The sequence below is a fragment of the Onychostruthus taczanowskii genome, unplaced genomic scaffold (genome assembly GCF_017590055.1).
Source record: "Onychostruthus taczanowskii isolate IOZ18803 unplaced genomic scaffold, ASM1759005v1 scaffold5, whole genome shotgun sequence".
Lineage (NCBI taxonomy): Eukaryota > Metazoa > Chordata > Aves > Passeriformes > Passeridae > Onychostruthus > Onychostruthus taczanowskii.
The window spans coordinates 16851716-16876601 of NW_024502568.1; the positions used below are offsets into that span (position 1 = coordinate 16851716).

The following is a 24886-nucleotide window of genomic DNA, read 5'->3' on the forward strand; positions in this document are numbered from 1 at the left end:
GGTAAAAACAGATAATCAATTATTTCAGTTGGTTTCAGGGTTACTGCTGAAATTTTCAGCTCCTTAGAGAAAACCCAAAAATCAATAGAGCACAGAATTTTGAGATAACAAAGAAAGAAACATCTCAAAGGCATTTGCAACACGTGATAAAAGCATAAAGCAAAGTCTGCTCTCACCTTCAGAGTGCAAATGAACAGGAATATTCCTGAGTCTGCTCTGGGATGACTGCACAGGGCTGGGAAAGAGGGAAAAATCCTGCAAAAGGCTCAGGGAACATCTCCATTTGCCACCCTCAGCCCCATGGAGCAGAGCATCCCAGAAAGAATGAGCAGGAACAGAACTCTGCAGCTCAGCAGGTGCTGGAGCCCAGTGTCCAGAGGGACTGAGGGAAAATGGACTTGTCAGGAGCCTGGGAATAATGGGAGAAAGCAGCAGTGGCCCTGCAGCTGACATGAGGAGCAAGTAGAGTTATAAGTTAAAAACTTCATTTCAATTGTTCTTTATGGAATCAGATCCCCTGCAAGATCCTTCTGTGCAAAACCTGGGCTGCCAGAGCATCCCATCCTGAGAGAGGATTCTTTACCCCCACTCCTGGGCAGCTCTCAGTTGCTAACAGACCCTTCAGTCCTGTATTTAAAGTGTTTCCCCCTCTTTTCACTCCACTGTTTGTATAATCCTACTTGACTTCTGTTTTCATCCCCAAAATCAGAAGCCAATGACTTGGCACAGGTAGAAGAGAGCTGCAGAACAACACAAAATTTACCAAGACCTTCCAGAGCCACAGCTTCCACCCTAAACCAATTGGGTTGGAATATTAAATACCCCAAACTCCATGGCACCCTGATCCAACTCTCCAATTTCTCACTGAATTAAAAACAAAATTTAACAGAACAAAAGGCTGAACTTCTGCTAAAGAAGTCTCTTTCTCTTCACCAGCTGAGAAAGGAGTTAATATTTTAGTTGTCTAGGTGTTATTTAGTCTGGTTGCAAGTTGTACGCCAACAATTACAAGAGAAAGAAAAGCTGTTGGGCACCCATTTTCCACCCTCAGCAGAAAAAGTGTAACCTATGAAGTTTCAGGTATCTAAAAATCCAGAAAAATCCAAATCTTATCCCTTGTAATGCAGACATGGCAAAGTTCCCAAAGGAGGTTTCCATGAAACAGAAGGAGCAGCCTCCACTTTGCACTCAATCATAGAAAATGTGGCTTTTGGGACCTCAGAGGCTCCTGCCTAGGAACCTCAGAGGAAAAGTGCTCCCTATGAAGTTTCAGGTATTCAAAAATCTAGAAAAATCCAAATTTTATCCCTTGTAATGCAGAGATGGCAAAGTTCCCAAAAGAGGTTTCCATGAATCAGAAGGAGCAGCCTCCACTTTGCACTCAATCATAGAAAATGTGGCTTTTGGGACCTCAGAGGCTCCTGCCCCATGTCAGGATCAACTACACCACTCTCATTAGCAGCTTTTCTCTGGCTTTTCTGAAACTCCAGTGCACTCAGAGACCTTTATCCCCCCTGCCTCATGATATGCATGTAAATACATCCTTTTCTCATTATCTTTATTACTGAGCTCTTCCTCTCTGCCTTGTAAGGCCATTCTTCCTGTCCCTGCCAGACAGGAGCACATCTAGCAGTGTCACACAGACTAATTACTGCCTCTTCTCTCCCTGCAGCCACTTCCACCCTGCAGGATCCACCAGGGCCCTGCTCAGCCTCCTCCTCTCCACGCCGACAGCCCCAGCTCCTTGCTCCTCACCACAGCCAGGGTTTCTCCAGCCATTCCTGGCTCTCCTTCCCGTGTCCTCCCAGCTGAGTTATCTGCCTCATTTATTTTAAAGACTGTTTTCCTTCCCAGGAATTATTCAAGGAGGAGCTGTTATGAAACATCTCCAGTCCCTGGGGCTCAGTCTCCTGTGAGATCCTCAGCCTCCCACCTGCACTCCCGAGTCCTCCAGTATCAACCACTGAACCTTGGGATGGTTTAGGTTGGAAATTTCCCCTCTGATCGTGGAATTCTTTAGGGTAGAGAAGACTTTTCAGATCATGGAGTCCAGCCCTTAATCCAGCACTTCCAAGGCCACCACTGACCCATGTCCCCAAGTGCCACATCCACTTAAATTTAAATCCCTCCTGGGATGGCGACTCCACCACTTCCCAAGGAATGAACAAGTCTCACCCCACTGCTCCTGAGCCATTTAACACCGATTTTTGTTTTTTCCATACAGCGACAAGTCCAACTTTTCACTGAGATATGCATCCAAACTACCGAATTACCACTCCTTTACAAAAAAAGCCTTAATGCTGCACTTCTTACATATTTAAATAACATTCAACTACACAAATGTCTAAAACTTTGTTATAAATAACATATTGTTGACATATTGGTGGTTTTTATACAGCCAAGGCATACATTTTAGCAGAATAAACAGAGAAAGGCTCCTGGAGAGGTTCAGGAGTGTCCCTGTAAGTAACAAGTGGTTCCCAGACAGGGGTACCACAGTTGTATCCCCAAATATCAGCGAGCACAGTGTGCTCAGAGCAGGGCTCTGAAGCACAGGAGCCAGGCAGAGCCTTCTGGAAGCTCTAAAAGTATATCCAGCATTTCTGGAAATTTTCCTGCAGTCTCATCAACATATAAATGGAGCAGGGCTCTGCAGGGGTTCCCCCACTGCGCTGATTTCCGGAGGTGATGAGGGAAGGGCTGTTTTAGGGCCATATCCCAACCTAAATGAGAAACATGGATCACCAGAAGACTGAAGAATTTCAGAGAGGAACTCGGACAACCCCTCAAGGGGCACAAGAAAATAACATTTGAGGATTGATTAAATTGGTTGCACTTAGGAGAAGAATTAGGAAGAGCAGAGATGCCCTGTGTGCACTCATCCCAAGGGATTCCTGAGCTGAGAGATGCTGCGTTATTCCCCTCAGACAACAAACATTTGTTTTTACATCCAGGATGTTTTTAAGTAAACATCCTTTTCATTATGCATTTGGTAAAGGAGTTACAGCAGCTGCACCTCCCCAAACAACTCCATCAAATTGCAGTTTGCAAATCAAAATTCACAGATAAGAACACCTGGAACACACAAACTTTGCCTGAGGCTAAATACAAGTTATTTCCTCTCCCTGCAGCAAGGCTGTGACGGTGACATTGCATCAATAAACGAGCTCCCTAAAATTGAAGGAGCAAATTTGTGCAATCCTAAGGATGCAGAGGAGTGATTTTGTGGGATAGGCAACGACAGCAATAAATCGCTGCAACTTTATTTTATGCTGAATAAATTCCTCACTAGCTCAGGTGCCAGCCAGCACACTGAAAGGACAGAGCATGAAAACAACTTCACTGTGGTTCATGAGGAACTTTTGAAACTCTCATTGCCCTGGCAAGGAAGTATTTCTATATAATATAAAAATACAGAATGCAAAACCGTAAAAACTACACCATGGCTGCTGGAAAAAACCAAGCATATCTTGGTATTACCAGATAATTTGGCTTGAGTGTGATGGCCAGTGTCAGAATTCAAACTGAGCTTAAGGAATATACCTTGGTAAGCCACAGCTTTGTGTTGCAAGGGTTGTATTGATTTTTCTTCCACTGAGAAAAATAAAGAATTTGCTGGAAAAACAAGCCAACATTGCCTTTGAAGCCTTCAAACAGAGACTGGACTCTTTGTCTAAACTGTTTAGTAAATAGAGTTGTGAAGAATTTTCAAATGCCTTTTTTTCTTTTTTTTCCCCACAGAAATATCAATATTGAAAATATGCTCTTTGTTACCTGCCTCAAAGTAATTGAATTATAGGAAATATTGTACACAATACTGGTGAACTCCAGAAGACACTGATTTCATCCACATCAGCCAAAATATCTGCAGCAGCTGATCCTCCTGCAATGTGGAGCTGTGCAGTGATGGCACAGATAACATCCACGCTTGGAATACTCTTTATTTCTTTTACATTATCCTTTTTTTCCCCCTCTCAATGCCCTATCCTAAAATTAGAAGAACTCCATCTCCATATATGAAGTTTATGGCATTGCTGGGTCCATCACAAGGACACACTGATAAACCTCTGCTCCTAAATGAAATTCCTCCCTAATAACCTGTCCTAGAAAAGCAGAGCACTGATAAGAGTTTCACTCCATGCTGTGCATCCTCCCTCTCCACTGCCTGATTTTCTGATTGGATTTCAGTGCCAGATCTTGCTGTAGCCTAATTCAGCTGCCTTTTCCTCACAGAGTTTTGCAAAAACAAATTCAAAACCTGGTTTGAGAGCTGAATCCTGAGATAAGGCTGGAAACAGAGCAGCTGTATAGGCATAGAGATCTCAATATATCTAGATATATCTACATATATAGATATATCTCTCTATATATATAGATATATCTATACAGATAGATACACCCACTCCATTAATACAAATACAGGAAAATTCAGCACTGTGGTCCTTCCTACAAAAGGAATTACTCAAATCCAGCTGTTGTTGTCCCCATCTCGCACAGATTTAGGGAAACTGCTAAACACTAATTCCACGAAGGCTCTGAAATTAGAGCTGGTTTCTATTCTACACATCCAGATTTCTATTTAAATTAGTTAATAGATGTGTGGAAGTGGGATAATATTGATAAATGCAATTTTAAAAACAAATTGGTGCCCGGTGATTAAATTGCATGGTTGAAAGAAGTAAAAATGTACAAATAAATGAGAGATACATAACAAACGAAAATATTAATAACCAAAATATTTCTTAAATTCAAGTGTTTTCATGTTCCTGTTGATCTCCATCAAAGAAAGGTGATTGTCTAAATGTGGACTGAGTTATAGGCTCATCATACCCTATAAAAATCTCAGTTAATGTTCTTCACAGTATTTACAAGATGTTTTCAAATTGCCTCCAAGTTTGCAACAGTGACAATCCTCATGCTCAGCACTGCAACCACTCCTCCTCTTTCATTCCCTGAGACCTAAAATCTTGAAAATATCTCTTCCCTTGTTCAAACAACACATATGGGGTTTTTCCACGCATGCAGGACATCCCTCTTTACCCCAGAACAGCAAATTCCTGGCTCCTAAAGCTTGCACAGCCAAAGCAGTAGCACAAATAATACTTTTAATCTGAAAAATTACAAAAATCAAATTGATGAGCCATTGCCTGAGTTAAACTTTATTCCCATATTATAGATGGGAAGGAGCAGGACAATAAAGGGGAGATGTTTGACTGCACAGAGCAAATAATTCAGGTTTCCATCTTTAAAATCCCGAGAGTTTCCATCCATTTCCTAACTCTGCCCCTGTGACGAGCTGTGTTCCCAGGCTCCTGACCCTGAGTCTCCCTGGAGCTGCTTTTTCCTTTCTTTTCTCCCTCCTCTGGGGTTCCTGGGAAAGATCCTGCTCTGGAAGGTTCCCACAGATCACATTTTAAACCAGTCCAGCCCTTTTTTCCCTTTCTAATCAAAACCCCATAGCAGCTGGCATTTCCCCACTGAGCTCATAAGGAAAAAGGGAGTCAAATATTTTGAAATATCTTTTTGCTTCAATTGAAGCCTTTTTTACAGGCAGAAATTAAGCAATAAATAGAAACTCAATAAAGCATGAAATGTAGTACTTTATGTTTAACTGTGGGCATTGGAATTGATTTCAGTTTCTCTCTGCAGGGTGTGCTTTGGGGCTTTGGTTGGGGTTTTTACAGATGCCACTCACTCATTCACAGGGATTTACACACCTCAACAGCTCCTCCACGAAAAACATGACATCTCTTGGCAATAAAAGGTTAAAATTCACTTTGCCCTCTGACTATAACAGAAATACCTTTGCAAGCTAATGATTGTAACAGGCTGCTCTGTTCCTGAATAAACATTCTAGGGATTTCCTGAGGTGTTGTTTTGTTTTGTCATTTCTTTTTATTTTTTCCCCCCCATCTTTTTAATTGAGGGAAAAGAATTTGGAGGGCACAGCCAGCTGAGATGGTATTTCAGTCAGAAATGTGTATGTGTTGTCTTTCTATACACTTTTCAAACTGAAGGAATTACACTTACACAGCTTCTGGATATTCATTTTATAGGGAAAAAAAAATCTTTAAAGCTTCTCCAACTCATCTCCTTCTGCCAGCTTTCCTGGCCAACTCTTTCTTAGTAATGCCAGTAAATGCCAAAAAAAGTCTGGTTTCAACAACGTTTCTGTCTGTTGAAACCAAGAGAGAGGCAGTTTCTGTTGGATACACTGAATTCAGGGACCCCACTCTTTCTCCTGGAGGGAGTGGGCAATGCTAACACAGGAACAGGCTGCGAGTTGCTTTGAGGACAAAATTCCTCTTGTTGACTTTTCCTGCAGCAGATCCATGTCCAGAACCTCCTTTGCAAGGCAGGTTCAGCCCTGCCAGGGCAAGAGCCCTTTTTTGGGGCAGGGAGGCTCTTGGCTGTCCCACTTCTCACAGCTCAGAGCTTTTGTCTCCCTGCCCCTGGCCAGCAGCGTCTCTGTCCCAGGACAGGCTGTACCTCCCAGCAGAGAGCAAGCAATGGGAGAAGCTAAAGTGAATAATGGAAAACACCAAGGTGGGATTGCACCCGGGACTGCTGCCTGCAGGAGCCTGCCATGCCCAGCACTGCCAGGGATGAAGCGTGCCAGAAAATAACATCCACCAAAAAATCAACAAAAACTGGGCAGCTCAGAGAAGATCTGTCCCCAGGCAGCAGCTCTGGCTAAAAATCTTTGCTCCTGTGCTCGCTGAGGTGGTCTCAGGTAATAAAATTCTTCTAAATATGAAAATGATTTCTAGGTTTCATTTTAACTCAGAATGCAAAATGCTGCCACCTCAGAAGGAGGCAGAGGTGTGGCTGCCCCGTGCCTAGAAGAGTTCAAGGCCAGGCTGGAGCAACCTGGGACAGTGGAAGGTGTCCCTGCCCATGGAATGAGATGATCTTTAAGATCCCTTCCAAGCCAAACCATTCTGTGATTCCAGGAATCATTCCAGACAACGATGACTGGCTGGGAAGGGCTTGGCAGGTTCACCCCAAAAAGACCATTTTTATTCAGGGAATGCTCCTCCAAGGATGCGGTCAGTGGAGAGAGGAGGAACAAAAGAGGAGATGAACCCTGCCAAGGAACCACCCTGGTGGAGGAGAGGGCCAGAAGAGGAAGGGGGAACAAGGTCACGCAGCAGAAGCCAAAAAAAGTTGATCCTGAGGCAGGAGGAATCAGGGCAGGAATGAGGAGCTCCTCATTTCCTGAGCGTGACTGCAGCTCCAGGGGAAACACACTCACATCTCAGACCTGGCAGAGCATCAAAGGACAGGGACAGAGCTGGGGACCTAAAGGGAGCTGGACACATCCTGGTGTGACACGGGAGGGACAGCAGCCCTCCCTGGCTCCAGAGGCAGAGCCACACCAGTGTGTTCAGCTGCTGTGGCAGTGAGGGCACACACATCTCAGAGCAGGCAGTGCCACCAGCACAGGCATGGGGACACAGAAACAGCCCCATCGCAGTGTCACCAGTACAGGCATGGGGACACAGAAACAGCCTCACACAGTGTCACCAGTACATACAGTGTCACCAGCACAGCTATGGGGACATAAACAGCCCCATAGCATTGTCACCAGCACAGCTATGGGGACACAGAAACAGCCTCACACAGTGTCACCAGCACAGGCATGGGGACACAGAAACAGCCCCATACAGTGTCACCAGTACAAGCATGGGGACACAGAAACAGCCCCATAGCAGTGTCACCAGCACAGCTATGGGGACACAGAAACAGCCCCATAGCAGTGTCACCAGCACAGCTATGGGGACACAGAAACAGCCCCACACAGTGCCACCAGCACAGGCATGGGGACACAGAAACAGCCCCACAGCAGTGTCACCAGTACAGGCATGGGGACACAGAAACAGCCCCATAAAGTGTCACCAGCACAGCTATGGGGACACAGAAACAGCCCCATAGCAGCATCACCAGCACAGGCATGGGGACACAGAAACAGCTCCATAAAGTGTCACCAGCACAGCTATGGGGACATAAACAGCCCCATAGCATTGTCACCAGCACAGCTATGGGGACACAGAAACAGCCCCATAGCAGTGTCACCAACACAGCTGTGGGGACACAGGGCGAAAAAGCCCCATAGCATTGTCACAAACAGACCTACAGAGCCACTGGCAGAAACAGCCCCAGCACATCATCACCATCACAGTTATGGTGACACTGGGCAGAAACAGCCCCAGCACACCCTTGATCAAGCCCAGGAACACCCTGCAGGCTCTGGCAGCAGCCCCACCACACACACAATATTCGGTGGAAATGCATCTCACACGGATTTCACCCCCAGCCTCTCCAGGCTCCCTCACCCCACCACCTCTGCCAGGCTGGAAATTGCAACGTTCAGCTCCAAAAGCTCCATTTTCCTTTAGAGCTGTGTCCTTGAGGAAAGACACCACACAAATGGGACACACAATTTCCACAAGACAAAAACTGAACACAAACTTTCTGCTGCAATACCAAAATGATGCAGATAATTTTAACCTCATCTACACAAGCTTTTCGAAAGCAGCTGGCAGAGTTTTTTGGCAGTCATTTTATTTCTAGAAAAATACCAACACCTTGAAAGCCTTTTATTGTCAAGATATTCCTGCTGCATTTTAAAAAGCTTTATTATCAATCCTAATTATTTTTTTATCAGGCTTTAAACTGCATATAACCTCTATGACTCCTCATTACAATTCTGAAAAATGAGAAATGTTCCTATAGAAGAGGCAAATCAACTGGGGCTTGAGTAAATCACATTGAAATAGAATTATAATTCAACAACAAAGGCACTGGCTTGTTAGCTGTAGGACTCAGTGGATTGACCAGCTCAATTTACTGCTTCACCCTTAAAACACACACTGAGAACAAATCAATTTACTGTGGCTTTCTGAAATAAGGGTCTTCGTCACAAAATATGTCAGCAGCTCATGGCTTCCCCTGCTCAGAGGATTTCAGTCCTTGGAAAAGCCCCAAGTTTTGCCGCTGTTCCAAGTCCACAAAGGACTCCTTGCAGGAGCTGCACATCCCTGGTACCAGGGGTGCCTGGTGGGAGAGAGCTCTAGTCTAGGCTTCAGTCTGACCCAAGGCACTCACAACAGGAATTTAAAACAAGGGAGATTCTCCTCCTGCCTGTAAAAAAAAAAAAATAAAACTGATCACATGCTCAGAGCTGGAAAGCAAAGCATTCTTTTAATCCAACACTGAAATGCATACCTTACACTCGCAAGATCTGTTGCAAGAGACGTGAAATAGCCAAGTATAAGCTAAATTAATTCAATATGAAAATGCCTCAGTACAAGCACTTTACAAACCCAGCACAAGGCAGGAACTTAGGTTTAGATTTTGATCCCACATGAAAGGGTCGCTAACGTGAACTTCATCATTAAAATCAAAATATTTCCCCCCCTTGTTTTATTGCAGAAAGCACAATCTGTTTGCTTGTGGGGTTGTTTTTTTTCTTTGAAATGCCAGCCTGAAAACTCACAGTGGATTGCTTCAGCCCCATCAGCTTTTGAAGGATTGCTGGAGCTCGGATGTGAGACACTACCTCATAGCTGGTGGGTCCCAGCAAACCCTCTGCAGAGCCCCTGGCCACGAGGGCTGGTACTGGGAGGCAGAGCTCCCCACCATTATATCACTGGTGATGTCCCCTGGCCAAGTATGACAAAATTCCTCCAGCAGCTCAGCGTGATAGAAGCTAATGAAGGGGAATTTCACCCTATGGAAGGCTGCAAACCCCATGGAGAGCAGGAGGTGTCTGGTGGCTCGTTCCTACAAAGCTCTCCATTTTCTGCTCTTTAAAACACCCAGCACTTCCAGTAATACCTGAGCATGAAGGCTCACACAGAGCTTTGCAAACTTAACACGCTGTATCACTTAGGCTAAAAATGCAATGGACTCTTTTCTGGGATGAATCCCAGTTGCTTCACACTTCCCAGTATGCCCAAGTGGCTCAGGCAGGAAATGAATCCTCGTGTATCTAGCTGGAACCAGGGCACTGATTCAGTGCAGACAGAGAAAAGAATTTTCCCCACTCAATCACCAACACAAAGTTTTCATTGGTGGTCCCAGCTCCAGGAATTTCTCAGCCCCGGAGCTGCTGTGTGAGCTCCAGCAAGTCCCTGGAACCAGGACACACCTACCAGCACTTCTGAAAATGACATGAATTAAATTATCAGACGGATCAATGGTTAAACGAGGTGGGATGGGAGGAAGGGAACATGTTTTCCTCCTCTTGGATGAGGTAAGGTGAGAGGGGTGGCTTTGAGCTGCTTTGGCTCGCTGGGACACAGAAATTCCCTGACTGCCAGGGGAGGTGCCACACTCCCTTCCCTGTTTATGTCCATGCAAAACTTCTGCTGCTTCCAAATTAAACAAACACACAAGAGTTATTAACTAATAGAACACATTTGCACTAATTACTCCTCAGAGTGGCCCTACAAGGCAGGAGTATATATGTGTATAAGGAAAAGCAAAAGAAATATCAGATTGTTTACCAGGCTGTTAAATTAATGACTTCCAGGTTATTAATTAAAGGCTCAAGGAGAGGATCTCCCAGGGAAGGTTGTGGAGGATTAGTGCTGTTCCTCTGCCTGTGCCAAGCTGCATTCCCAGCTGATGACACAGCTTGTGGAGAGAGCACAGCTCTGCCTCTTATAATCGATGCTCATGAGTCATAAAAAATATGGAGAGCACTATAAATTCTGGTTATGCCTCTCTCTCTCAAGATATGTAAAACAACCATGTAAAAGAGCTATGAAAGCTGTCCTCTCAGCCTTCAAAGCCTTGTTTAAGCAGCACTGTATGATTCCCCTTAATACAATTGTCTGGAAGTCTAAACTTTGGTAATTATTTCAAATGAAAAGGAACAGCAGGAGGCTCAGTTGAAGGGAATATAAACAATTATCACTTGCACGAAGGCTATGCCAGTTATGAAATAAACTTGAATGGGTCTGCTCTTGAAAACACTGAGCTCTAAATTAATTATCTGACAGAGTGAGCCCCTCAGCTGTGTATCAAAGCCTGTGAGAGCCACACAAGGGGTGCAGCAAAGAGGGGAAATGGCAACCAGCACAGAGACCTGCCCTGGGAGGCTGGGGAGGCACAGGGTGCCCAGAGCAGCTGTGGCTGCCCCTGGATCCCTGGCAGTGCCCAAGGCCAGGCTGGACACTGGGGCTGGAGCAGCTTGGGATGGTGGAAGGTGTCCCTGCCCATGGCAGGTGGAAGAAAAATACAAATTTTAGGGTCCTTCCCAAACCAAACCATTCCAGGATTCTGTGAGTCTGTGTGGTGCCTCAGTAAGTTCCTAATAAATCTGGAACTGGTGTGGAGACCAAAACTCTGGATAAGACCCTGGCTATCACTGTCTTTGCCCCTTCTGCCAGTTTGCAGCTCCCAATGTGTTCTTGAATTTCCAGCATTATTTCAGTGGCTTTTTATCAAATTTAACATTATTTTCTCTTCTTGTCGACGGTATTTTTTCTCAATGGCAAAAAAATCCCAATTTTAGTAGGTGTTGAATTAGGACCTTAGAGTGAAGGCATAAAAAAAATGCAAAAAGGTGAAGAGCATCAGTGTAACACCCAACAGATGTGATAAATCTGGAGAATCATAAAGATAACCAACAACTGCCAGAGCTGATGATACTTTTATAGGTAGCAGAGAATTTCACACTGAGATTCACGTAATCAGTGCCCAGAATTCCACACAAATAACCAAGATTCTGATGTTTGCTCCTGAACACAATCCATGGCACAATGCTCGGGAATGGGGCAGGCAGGGATGCAAAAGCTGCTTCTTCAGGAGCAAAGGGAGATGCAATGCATGCTAAGCAGCAGAAATGGTAATCCTCTGCCACTTCACATGCACAATCTTAGAGCTGTGACAAGTGCACACTTAAAAACCAGAAGAAATATGGTCTAAATATATATTTTATAGCTGGCTTTCATCTTTATCTTCACATTTCATTGCTAGAGTTTATATTCAAAGCATAACATAACACCAAGAAAGAAAAAAAGAGTGTTGCTACAAGAAAAGGAACTCTGCCTTCTCATCTTTCTTTCTCTCTTTTTTTAAAAACCCTTCTTTAAGATTTCAATTTGCAGCCCTGATTTATTCCAGCCCAGGCAAAGGAAGGAAACAGATTCACACGAGCTCAGAATCTGGCCTTGAACACTTCAGCTTGGCAAAGCAGTGTTACTGATCCCTGAATCCACTGCCCCCTCCCCAGAGGGGAGAAAAATTTCTGATTTATTTGCATTTAGAAGTCACTGGTGTTGGAGTGAGAGCTGGAAATGTCCTGCAGGTCTTGCCATCCTCTCCACCCACCACGGGCACCTTTCTTTCTTTTCCTCTGCTTGTCTCTAACTCCAACACAACCCAAATCTCTTGGGTGTGGGAACCATAGAACCAGAGGTCTCACTGTCTGCAAGGTGGGGGAGAGGTGGATTTTCCCATCTGTGTTTATATATTGAGTCAGTGACAGTATTTTAAAAGTCCATGAGGCTCACAATGACCCGGGTGGATTAAGGGTCTAACCCAGTGACAGGCAGATTGTGCACAGCTACTTTCCCACAGTTAATTATTTTAAATAATTCACAGCAAAATTTTCTCATTGATTCACACGTCCCCCAAATTTAACATCAAAAGTCAAAATCCCTGTTTGAAATTCCAACATTTGAAAGCAACCTGGGCTGGCAACTTGCAAACTCAAATCAAGTTCAAGCATCTCAGGGCTTTCCAGCTTCTCACAGGGTTTTTTAGGAACCACACTCAGCTCCAGGCTGCAGGTCCTCAAACACCTGCCCAGGTTCAGGTGCATTTCCATCTTATTTTTAAGAATGGCAGCTGTATCCTGACTGGAGCACCCACAGGTTAATACTGCACTTGGACAGGTACAGAGATCAGGATTGCAAAAGATCCATACTCATCAAATGTCCAAAATATCCCCCAGTAAGAAAAGCTGCACCTAACTTGCCCATGTGTTTTTAGAAATTTGAGAGGATTAAATCTTTCAAAGCACTTGGTCCTGATGCTCTTTGAGTCCTTGCAGGTGCCAGCAATAGGATGACAGGTCCTACACAGCCAGGAGCAGAGAAAACCCCACACCCGAGTGACTGCTGCCACACCCTGAGCCCTCTGGTTTTACCTGCATGGCTGATCACACCAAACCCTCCCAAAACACTTCCCATTTCTCAGGAACTTCATGCATTTTATGGTCTGGACCAAACCCTGGGTCCAAAGCCAGCTCCACTAATCTGTGTCCCTCTGGGAACACGAGTGCCAGCCCAGGGCAATGCCACACTGGGCACTGCAGCTTTTCCATGCCTGCCCTGTCAGGCAGCATTTCCCCACTGTGCCGACCTTCAAAGCACAGAAACGGAGCCAAAAGCCCCTTAATGCCCAAGTGGAACATCTCCTGCCTGGCTCCTGTCTCCCCAGGAGGAGGGATGAGTGCAGGCTCCGGATAACACCACTGATATTACCTGACCCAGAGCTCCCGTGCTGCAGGGATCTGGCACACACCAAGCCCTCTGTGTCCCTAACAGGGTGTGAGGATAAAAGCTGAAGCCAAACAGATGGTCTTCAAAAAAATCTTCCCTAAAGTGTTCTGTGTACTAAAACATCACTTACCCAAACTCTCATCAAACTTGGCTTGATTTGTGAATCGCGAGCCAAGTTTGGAAGAAAAATATTCAGCTGGAAATATGGTGGTGGGGGGAAAGAGGGGTTTTTTTGCTGCACTTAAATAATATAAAATGAAACCATTTTGTTCAAACCTTAGAAATATTTAAGAAAAACAGAACCCAGCCCTTGTGTGTTTAAAGCAAGCACAGGTGGGGGGTGGTAATCAACACAGAACACGAAATGCTGAGCAAATGTAAAAAGAGAAGGGGAAGGACAACTGGAGCTCTAATGTATAATGACCTATCAACACATGCTGTAATGCACACAAAATTTCAGGGAAGGAGGAAATCACATCTGCAGGGAATATGGGCAGCTATTGTTTGAAGCCCAGGGTGGTGTTGCACAACCCTTGAGGGCCCGATCCCGCTGCCACACGGCCCCAAATGCAGCATTTTCTCCTCAGCAGCAACAACTGGACACTCAAAATAGCAGCTACTCATTTTAACAGCCTGCTCAGGATTGACAAGTGGATATTATATCCAGTTAATAAAAGAATTAGGCACCAGTAAAATATTCCCACTGAAAATGATACATTTTCTGAATTGAAAAACAAACAAAAAAAAAAAGATGCCAGGAGAAATGAACCCCAACTAAATAAACAGCATCACACACTTGTACAAATTGAGGTATTTCCATAGTAGCTTCTCTTGAGCATCTGTATTTTATTTTTTAAATGTTCTTCCCTATCTAGGATGCTGAGAGGCCAAGGGGGAAAGGCCCCAAGTAGTTGAATATTAGGAAAAAATTTTTCACTAAAAGAGTGGATAAGAATTGGATCAGGCTTCCCCTGAGCAGTGTTGGAGCCTCCATCCCTGGAAGTCTTAAAGAAATGACTGGATGTGGCAACCAGGGCTGTGGTTTATTGTATAAGGTGGTGCCCAAAGGCTGGACTCGATGACCTTGGGGGTATTTTCCAGCCTAAAGGATTCCATGATTCTACAGAAAGTGTTGGCACCAGCACAGGCATCTTTTAAACAGGAAAAAAGCAACAACATTTCTGAAATGGTGCCACCATGAAATCCTGGCCTTGGTTTGATGGAGCTTTGACTTGAGCTGGGGAAGGTGGAGAGAAAAATGGACCTGCCCAATAAAAACTGACCTGATCAGTTCTCTCCAGACACAAAACACTTAATCTACACTTAGGAAACCCAAGATTCTTTAAATATAACTTAATTACATATCCGCATTTAAAATTGGGGTTTGCCTGTCAGTAATTTAAACTTTTATAGGAAACACCTAAATCACGAGATGTCCTTGAAAAAGCACATCCCAAGTGTATTAAAGTAAAATATGGTTAGAGATAAGCAATTTTACTTTTTTTCCCTCAGTAAATGGAATTTTCTCACTGCTGCTGAGCAGTTCTGTGTGTTTGTGCCATTAGACTCTGTGAATTATCTCACATATTTTTGCACAGTGTATGGGCCCTCAACGAGAAAGTCATTAGCTTAATAATCATTGCTGACAGACTCCAAGTGAGAGATTCCAACAGACACTGCAGCGACTCCTGGGGTAAATAAAAGGACAGTTTTATCTCCAAGATGGGAGAGAAGGCTGCACTGAATGATGAGTGTGCTTTCCCAGGGACTAATTGTTAAGCAGGAGTATTTACAGTGAAAGGATTGGGGAATGGGGCCATCATTGCCAGGCAATTATCTGTACACAAATAACTTTAATCCCTTGGCATTTTTATAGCCACTCCATTATTCATTTTACCATATATCCTATTGCAATAGCATTCCCCTCTTACAAGTACATACTTTTTTTGACTTCATATACGATTAAAATAAAACAGAGGAACACTTTGAAACGAGTTGAAGAACAATAGATCCCATTTAGCCATCAAATACAGCAGTATTTAACTTTTGTGCTTTTGATCAATATTTATGTGACAAGCTATTCATTACTCTTCTCCTCTACCACTGAAGCTGTTGTTCTTCCCACAGCCTGATGTGCACTTTTGTGTATTTAATTTATAAGTTTCCATGGAAAAGAAGTATTCAAAGGGGGGGAAAAAAAGTGCTGATACAGCACGTGGATCTTTCTACCAAGCCACAAATCTTTTCTAGTGTTCATCTTAAACTGAAAGTAATTCTGGGAAACAAATTAATGATATAAATCACATTATCATTACTCACAGAGTGATACTGGGTTGTAACTCTCTCAGAGAGCTCCAGTGAGTAGCTTAAAGGCCTCTCTCTGTATGGAGAATGCCTGTTTCTAATTAAATAATCTAAAAATAGAGTTGCACATACATCTAGGACCAAGCCATCTGTGTTATCTCTCCAAGATAAGCCATTCTACACCCACTCTGATATCCCTTTCATCACTGCACAGATTCAGAACTGGGCCTGGCCCTTCTCTCCTATTTAGGAAGGGACAGAGGAGAAGAAGGAACAATTTTAATCTAGACAAGCTTTTTTTGAAAGTCAGAGCCCTTGTTTGGAAATATCTTTTCACACCTACTTGTGTCAATCAGCAACGTGATCCAAAGCCACGTCCTGCAAGCAGTGGCAGTAGTCAAGCAGGATTTCTCCATGGAATACTTTCCCAATCCAGCAAGAAAAGCTGTTTCTAATTGGCTCTCTGGGCTTTTTGCATTGTTTTTGCTTGTTTTTGGTTTTTTTTTTTCCTCCCTCCTTTTTTTTTTTTTTTCTTTTTTAACTATTTAAAAACTTTACCCTTTCCCTTCCTCATCCAAATAATTCAAAGAATGACATAAAAAGTGAGGTGGAATCAAACTGAACCTGAGTTAAAAGGTTGGGTAAGAGATTCCCAGGATACATTTGGTGATAATAAACAACAAACTGCCTTCATACTTCAAGAAGGAGACAAAACCCAGCCTTTTTTTCCTAAGTGCAACTTCCTATATCATTCACAAATGTCTGAGGGGAAAAAAGGAGCAAAGTTTACCAGGGCCTGTCAAGAGGGGGAAACACTCTCAGAGCCAGTGGCAGATCCTGCCCTTGTTAGGAAAGGGGAAGCAGAGTGTGAAGGGAGAGTCACCCCTCACTCCCAGTCCAGCACAGGGATGGAATTTGGGGGTCTCCCATGGGATAATTAAGCCCAGATAATGCCCCAGGCTGCAGCCAGCACAGCAACCTTATTTACACTGGTCCCTAAATTCCTTGCTGTCAGACTGTATTCACCAAACAAACGTGTTTGGTGTGCTTGCCCCTCCCTCAGTTTTCCTTTTGCTGTTGCATGACAGAATCTCAAGCAATTAAATTGCTGTTATTTCACTTTAAACTTTCATTTCTGCCATCAGAAAGAAGAATGTATCTCTGCAGGAAAAAGGTATTAATTTCAACCAAAACCCTTACCCATGTCTTAAATTAAATAAGCAGCAGTTTCAGATATGTGGCAACAACGATATAAAAACACTCTTATCACCTATAGGATGAAAGTGCATTAAATTCTCCCTACAGCCTTTAAAATTGTTACACAGCTAAGAATAAACAAATAGGCGAAATGAAGACTAACCTTTGAATAAATGCCATTCACTGGTCTCCACTGCTCTCCATTCAAAAGGAAGGGAATTGTTATCTCATAATCTTTGGACTGCTCCTTTGACACCGGCAGCCTTGGGGACTCCACTTTGCTGTCCACATTCTCACCTAGGGACAGGGAGAAGCACTCAGGTTAGCTGGGAAGAGCATCTGGCAAGGTGAGCCTTGGTATTTGAGGGACTTGGCAGCATATTCAAAAGGGAATAATCCAGGAAAAGGATTAAACATGGAACTTGTAATGTCAGAGTCAAAACCTACAGGAATTTCAGAGTGAACCTGTGGAATCAGAGGGGTTCAGGGGGGAGGTGGAGGGGGATTAGATGGTGGCAGCAGAAGACAAAGACTGCACGTTGAGAGCAGAGATATCAGGATGCAAGGATATCATCGTGGAGGATGCACAGTCTCACTAGTTGGGGGGAAAAAAAGGTCTGGAAGAGAAAGAGAAGATCAACTCATTGAAATAACACTCTACTCCTACACAGGCAGATGACTTCCATTCATACCACCAGGTCAAAAAGCTGTTTGCATTCAGCATTTATCAAATGTTTCTGCTCTCCACAAACACATTAATGGCATTGTGCCTGCCCAGACAGAGCCCTAAAACCAATATCACAGGACAAGAGCTGGAAAAATAACTGAGAATAAATCAAAGAGAAGACAGGGATGGCTTCCAGGTGCCACAAAACTCTGCTGGGGTTTGCCACACTCCCTGTGCTCACCTAATGCTCTCCTGAAGGATGAAGAGGCATATTCTGAGCAGAATTACCCCCATTTAATCACTGTTAGGATTAGCTTAAAAACATGTGTGCTGTCATTATGGCTAAGCCAATGTGAGCAGAAATAAAATCTGGTCTTTTTCAACGTGCTTTAAAAAATACAACACTTGACCTAAAACACACCAAAAAAACAAACAACAAAATAAAACCCAAAACAAAACAAAACCAACCCCCCCAAAAAAAAAACCCAAACAAAAAAACTACCTCACAAGATAAAAAGATAAAATCTATTGGAGAGAGGACAGTTGTTTGCTATACAGAGTTCTTACACCCTTTTAATGCAGCTCAAGTGACTGCGGGCTGGGAGGACACAGTGTCAGCCCTTAGAAGAGATGATCCAAAGCTGGCCCAAGATTTGGTTGTCCCCTGGGGAGGCACATGAGACACCATCTCATCAGCCTGGGAGGGTCTAGACAGAACTCCAAGCCTTTATTCTCATTATCAGGCAGGAAGCTCCCTGCTCAGAACAGGAATTTATGAAGCATATCTCAGCAAAATGAGAAAAGTTTGGCTCCAGCCCTGCTCTCCTTTCTCCTTGGCCCACTTGAGCAACATCAACCACACAAATTAAATGACTCAGGCCCTTCTGTTATTTTGTAGGATTTGCATTCTGAAAGTGCCATGAGATCCAAGTTTTCAGAGCCCCTTGGAGGATCCTTATCCTCCCGTGGATGCGTTGTCTGCACGGCTTCCACCATGCCCGACACCACGGAGCTGCCATGGTGATATCAGCAAACATCAAAGTCTCCCTGACACTCCTCCATGGGCCTGTCCTGACCATTCTGCAGAGCATCAACTTCCCAGCATCACCCAAAACAGCAGAAAAAAGGGAGGGGATCAGCATTTCTGCACAGATGTGTTATTCCCTAAACAGACAGCCTGGCCTGGAAGTGCAGCAGCTATAAAAATACAGTGGGAAAAGGGAGGAAAATCCAACGGGAGAAGGGAGGAAAATCCACACAAAGTGTGGTTCAGTTTTGCCACTCCCTCTTCTCTTCCATCCCAATGAAGTGATGCTCGTGGTGCATAACAAAGCAAGGTTACAACGAGCAAATTTAATCTGCCACCCGTGCTTATTTATCTGCTGAAAAGGCTCATTGTGCACAAGTGTTGATAGTCTGGAGACAGACATCAAGACAGGTTTATAGGCAGCAGTTATATCTTTATTGGAAAAGATAATTTATTTGGGGGGAAACAAAGCAGACAAGCTTCAGGGTTTGCAAATCTTCTGAAGCCACAGCATTTATAAAACACGAGATCAATTTCTGTCTAGTTGCTTTCCCTGAGCCAGATACTTGGCTGCTTATCTGAATGTTTTTATTTAAATTATTGGGTGTGATAAAAATCACAGCTTCCTGTGGAAGGCAGAGGAAGCAGTGCAGCCCAATTTTGGGCCTCATTCTGGAGATAATTTGGGCACAGGCATTGTGCACTTGCTTAACTCCCAGCTGCCCTCAGTGTGATATAAGCACAGCACGGTGCCTTTTGTATATCAAATAATGTTTTCCTCATGAAATTTCATTATATTTATGGACTGGGTATATTTCTGAAAGACTGCAAAATAAAGAAACCTGTATAGCTGATAAATAAACTCTAACCCAGTCTTTAAATTAAAAAAAAAAAAAAAAGGATGGGGAAGATAAAAAGGTAAATCCTTTAAATAGGTTTCTGCAGCCTGATTCAAATAACAGGGGGCAGAAAATAAGGGATCATAGCCAGGGAAGAGCAACCCACACTTATCCTGAGGAGGAGAGATCTGAAAGGCCACTGAGCAATGGCACACAGACATGGGGAGAGGAATATTCTACATCAGGAGGAAAAAACCCACAAAAAAAATGTAAGGAGAGAGTCAGACCAAAGGAAAGGGAAAAAAAAGGCAGAAATAGTGCAGGAAACTTGGGGAAAAATGGGATAAAACCAGGTGGGTACAAAGGTGGGATAGTTCCTGGTACCCTGGAGAGCCTTTGGCCCTCACCTCAGCTGGAGTCACCAAGGAACCCATCCCAGCCAGGGACACTTCACCCACTCCTTGCACAGCATCTGAACAAAACCCATCCCCAGCCTCCTTCTGCTGTTTCTGGGACCCATCCCTGAGCACAAACCCAGCCCTCCCAAAGAGCATCATCCCAGGGGCACCAGGAGAGGAGCCGTGGAATGGGCCCAGCATCTGCACCAAGGAAGGGTTTGGTTTCCATCGCCCAAAACCATCCCCCAGCTCGCAGGGCTGCAGCTCCTCACGCACACAGAGCTGCTGGTATTTCCTCTCTGCCACTCTGCATCTCCCTTCCCCACTTTCAGGAGCGTTTCTTTGAAGCTGAACCATTAGAGTTGTTTGTGTTCCATTAATAATGAGGCCTCTTCTCTACAGGGACTCCTGGTACTACAGCAGTATAAACAGGGTAATAATTGAAATCAGAGAATTGAAATTTCGGTAATGTGTCATGAGAGGAGAAGAAAATCAGGCCATCTGCAATACCAGAAAGTTAGATTAGACCCAGGTTTCCTATCTTTCGTGTCACATGCACCTACTTACTCACCTACTTATTTTCCATTTCAGTGAAATTCTGTCCAGCTCTTCCTGACGCAAGCTCGTCTCCCACTTTTTCACACGAAAAACTTCACAGTTGTGTCTGTTTTCTATTTTCAGCCTGAACTGAAGGTAATGCTTTTGATCCACAAGCAGCCCACAAGGTGATGCAGTGCCCTTTATTCTCTTTTTTAACCCCAGTAATATAAAAGCTACTTTGTACAAATAGTGAGATGAGTAGATGTTACCTGTCAGTGACTTTTGTGTGGCTTAAGGATTTTTCATCTGCCATGTACTTCTACAACATTTCTGCTTTGCACAGTATCATACAAGGCCTTGTTGGCAAAGAAGTTAAGAATGGTTTTCATCTTTTTGCTTTTTATTTCAGTTCCTCCAAGCTCTGTGCAAAATAAACTCGGAGTATGTGATGTGACATCTTTGCTTAGCGGCCACTGCCTCCTGAAACAACCCAGACACTCTCCAGATTTGCATTTACTTAAAATTAATAAGCTTTTAGTGAGGCAGGGCAATTTATTTGTCCTCATGACAAACAAAGAGGTGAACGCACCCAATGCTGAGTAGCTCTGGATAAAATGGGATTAAGTGCAAGGAAAACAGAACACGTCCCACTGAATGCACACCCCAACCCTGCTGCCAGTGCCCCCCCAGCACAGAGCAGGACAGGAGTCAGACCTGGGCTGGTTTATAAACAACATCCATCTCTAACACACAGATTTACAGAAGAGTCAAATGTGGTGCTGAGCTCCCTCCCCGCTGGGGATGGGCCTGTTCTGGTCCCACACAGCAACAGGGGTACACAGAGTAACATGGTTCAGAGAATCCCACAATGGTTTGGGTGGGAAGGGACTGTCAAATCATCCCCTTCCACCCCAGCCATGGCAGGGACACCTTCCCCTGTCCCAGGTGCTCCCAGCCCCAGTGTCCAGCCTGGCCTTGGGCACTGCCAGGGATCCAGGGGCAGCCACAGCTGCTCTGGGCAATCTCTGTCCTAGGGCCTCAGCACCCTCACAGCCAACAATCCCTTCCCAATATCCCATCTAAATCCACCAACTTTCAGTTTAAATCCATTCCCTGTGTCCTGTCCCTCCATGCCTTGTCCCCAAGTCCCCTCTCCAGCTCTCCTGGAGACCCTTCAGGCCCTGGCAGGGCTCTGAGCTCTCCCTGGAGCTGCTCCTCTCCAGGTGAACAGCCCCAGGTGTCCCAGCCTGTCCTCACAGGAGAGAGGCTCCAGCATTCCATCAATCTTGAGGTACTCCAGGACTGACACAGCCTCAGAGCCCCACAAAATCCCAGCCCAGCCAAGGTCCCAGTGATCTGTGAGGAGTCCATTTCCATCCCAGACTGGAGCTCTGTCTCCTCACACTGTCCCCAAACACCCCTCATGTCCCCACTTACTGCTGAGCTATGAAAATTACAGAAGTGGGGGAATAAAAAAAGATTACATTAAATTATCCTTGTATTACCTTTCCTACTAAAAACCAACTATAAATCGTAAGTCACAGCCTGTCCTCGTTTTTCTCTGCAGCAAAACACCCAAAGCAGTGGAATAATCTTTGGATTGAAAAGAATGGAACAGAGAGTAATCTTTCTGCAAACTGAAATCAGCTAATGACTGTGCTCTGTGCCACAGGCAATGCCTGGGAAGTCAGGAAGGACATCCTTTATCCATTTCCCTCCTCATTTTCTTCATCATTTATCCATTTCCCTCTTCCTTTTCTTCATCCTTTATCCATTTCCCTCCTCATTTTCTTCAGCTTCCTCAGTTTAGCTCTCAGTTTGTGGCACCCATGACCTGGGTGGGTCATTCCTGGCTGTAGAGGAAGGGATTTACACCTGGCTGCACCCAGCACTTGCTCACTGGGTTTGTGGCCAGTTCCTGAGGTACCCCCAGAGCCTGCACTGCTGCCTGGGGGCCCAGAAGGTGGGAAAGAGCTTTATCCCCCCCACCAGGGGCTTTTCTTTCACTTGGGATTATTCTTCTGCCACCTCCAGAAAAAATCAAACTAGAATTTTCGAATCTAAAATTCCCAAGCTTACACACTGAGAGGGGAGGACCAAGTCTTGTCCTTCAAGATGGAGGTGAACTTAGGAACTTTAGGAAGTTATGGAAGTGAAACTGGGTAAGTTTATGGAAGTTTATGGACATCAAACAGGGTTAGAATTGGAAGCTGCCCACAAACACAGCACCCACAACCAGGCAAGGGAAGGATTTTATCACAGTTCAGAAGAAAAGATACTAGGATCAGCCTGTATTTTTATCAGCAAACTTTACTCAAGAGTCCTCCTGAAATCCAGTGCCCTGAGGTGGGATATGACTGCACAGAGAAGGACAGGAATATTACAAAGAACACAATGACTTGCAGGCTGGAGCAAGGGGTTAAATTCAGGAGGGTTGTACCCTTAGGGATCATTAGGATTTCTGTTCCTACCACTGCTCTTCAAAGCAGGTGACACCAGAATGACCCAACAATGGTACTGGGGATAACACTGATAATGCTGCACCAAAAGAGGTGTTTCCAGGGAGTAGCAGAGATCCAGGTTAACCCTGAGAGCTGGTGAGAGAAGCACATCTGGAATGCTTTGGGCATTTCTCCTCACCTGCACTCACAAAAGATGAATTGAGCCTGGAGCTGGTGGCTTGGAAAGGCTGCCAGGGAGAGCAGGGAAGTGGAAAGTCTGAATTACAAGAAGGGAACTAGAAGAATTATTTTACATAATGTAGGAAACCAAAGGTGACAGGACCCATGATTGTCCCTTAGCTCTCTATGCCTCTTAGTATTTATCTTGCCAGTGCTGATACATTTATAGATGGCAGGAGTATAAAGTGCCTATACATAAAGTGAGATAGGATTCTAATCTAGAATTGCACAGAGGATCACATCCAGCTCTTGCCCACCAAGGAAAGCAAAAAGAAAAGAAAACCCAACTTGCTTTAAATGGAAATTGTCAACATTAGGGGTCAGATTATATCATGCAAAAAAAAAAAAGTGTCAATTATCCAACTGTGGCCAAGGTCTGGGGATGTGTGATTCCAGTCCTCTATTTCGCTCCACCTTCCAGCAAAAGCCAAAACATTACCCAAACTCTGTGCCCAAGGTCTGGGGATGTGTGATTCCAGTCCTCTATTTCGCTCCACCTTCCAGCAAAAGCCAAAACATTACCCAAGTTAAACCTTATCCAGGCACAGGCCTTGCTGAAACCACCTAAAATGGTGCCTGTTGTGCCTGAGACAGGAAATACAAATTGGTTCTTAAAAAAATCACAGAACTGCAGAGTGGTTTGGGTTGGAAGGGACCAAAAAGTAAAATCACAGAATTGCAGAGTGGTTTGGGTTGGAAGGGACCAAAAAGCTCAGCCCATTCAATCCCTGCCATGGACAGGGAACCTTTCAAAACCTTATCCAGGCACAGGCCTTGCTGAAACCACCTAAAATGGTGCCTGTTGTGCCTGAGACAGGAAATACAAATTGGTTCTTAATAAAATCACAGAATTGCAGAGTGGTTTGGGTTGGAAGGGACCAAAAAGCTCAGCCCATTCCATCCCTGCCATGGACAGGGAACCTTCCACTGTCCCAGGTTGCTCCAACCTGGTCTTGAACACTTGCAGGAATGGGAATCCACAACTTTCCTGGGCACTAATATTAAATTAAAAAAAAAAAAAAAAGCAAACTGTAACTATATGTCATAATAAATGTGCAAATGCTAGAAAATAAACCAGTACCAGATTTCCAGTGCATAATGGTTAAACAAAGCCAGCCCTGAGACTTGCACGGGGTCAAAGAAGCAACAGCTTAAATTTTACATCAAAATTTTGATGTAATTTTACATCCACCAGCTGAGGACAGAGACACCCTCTCGAAAGAAAGGACAAAAATCAGCACATTGATAAGGAGTTTCCCATTATCCCATTTCCAGCACTTTCACAACTTCATAAAAGCACAGCACCAGATTCTGCCCTCCTTTATTTAGAAGCACAAAAGCCTGGACAAGATTTGACTGTGCAAAAGGAAAACTCTTATCTCTTGCAGCAAAGTTTTTATTAGTTCAAAATCATGAATTATTTTCCCAGCTAACCTTTGTTCCTCGAAGGGGTACATTGATTATTTCTACAAAACCCAGGAAAATTAGTCCTTTCATGGCCTGCTTGGAAAATAAGCCTTTTAAAAAAAAGGAAAAACTACACACAAAGTTTTACTTGTTTTCTCCCTTCTCCCAAATTCCCAAACCCAAGACCTCAGGCATTTAAGCACAAGTAACCCTTAGAAAGCAACTAATTCCATGGATGTTCTTGAGCTGGAATTTTGCCTTTTTTTCACACTGCAAAATTACTACTCATGTACAAAAATTTTTCAAACA

The 24886-nt window shown here is 44.2% G+C and overlaps 1 protein-coding gene across 1 annotated transcript in view; it reads right to left on the minus strand.

The window, feature by feature from the left end:
* Positions 1-24886, minus strand: part of ADAM12 (ADAM metallopeptidase domain 12) — a 175170-nt gene that overhangs the window by 140761 nt on the left and 9523 nt on the right. Inside the window, exon 2 of the mRNA XM_041415563.1 lies at positions 17182-17315. Within this exon, the coding sequence (XP_041271497.1) occupies positions 17182-17315 (134 nt within the window). The remainder of the gene's footprint in view (positions 1-17181; positions 17316-24886) is intronic.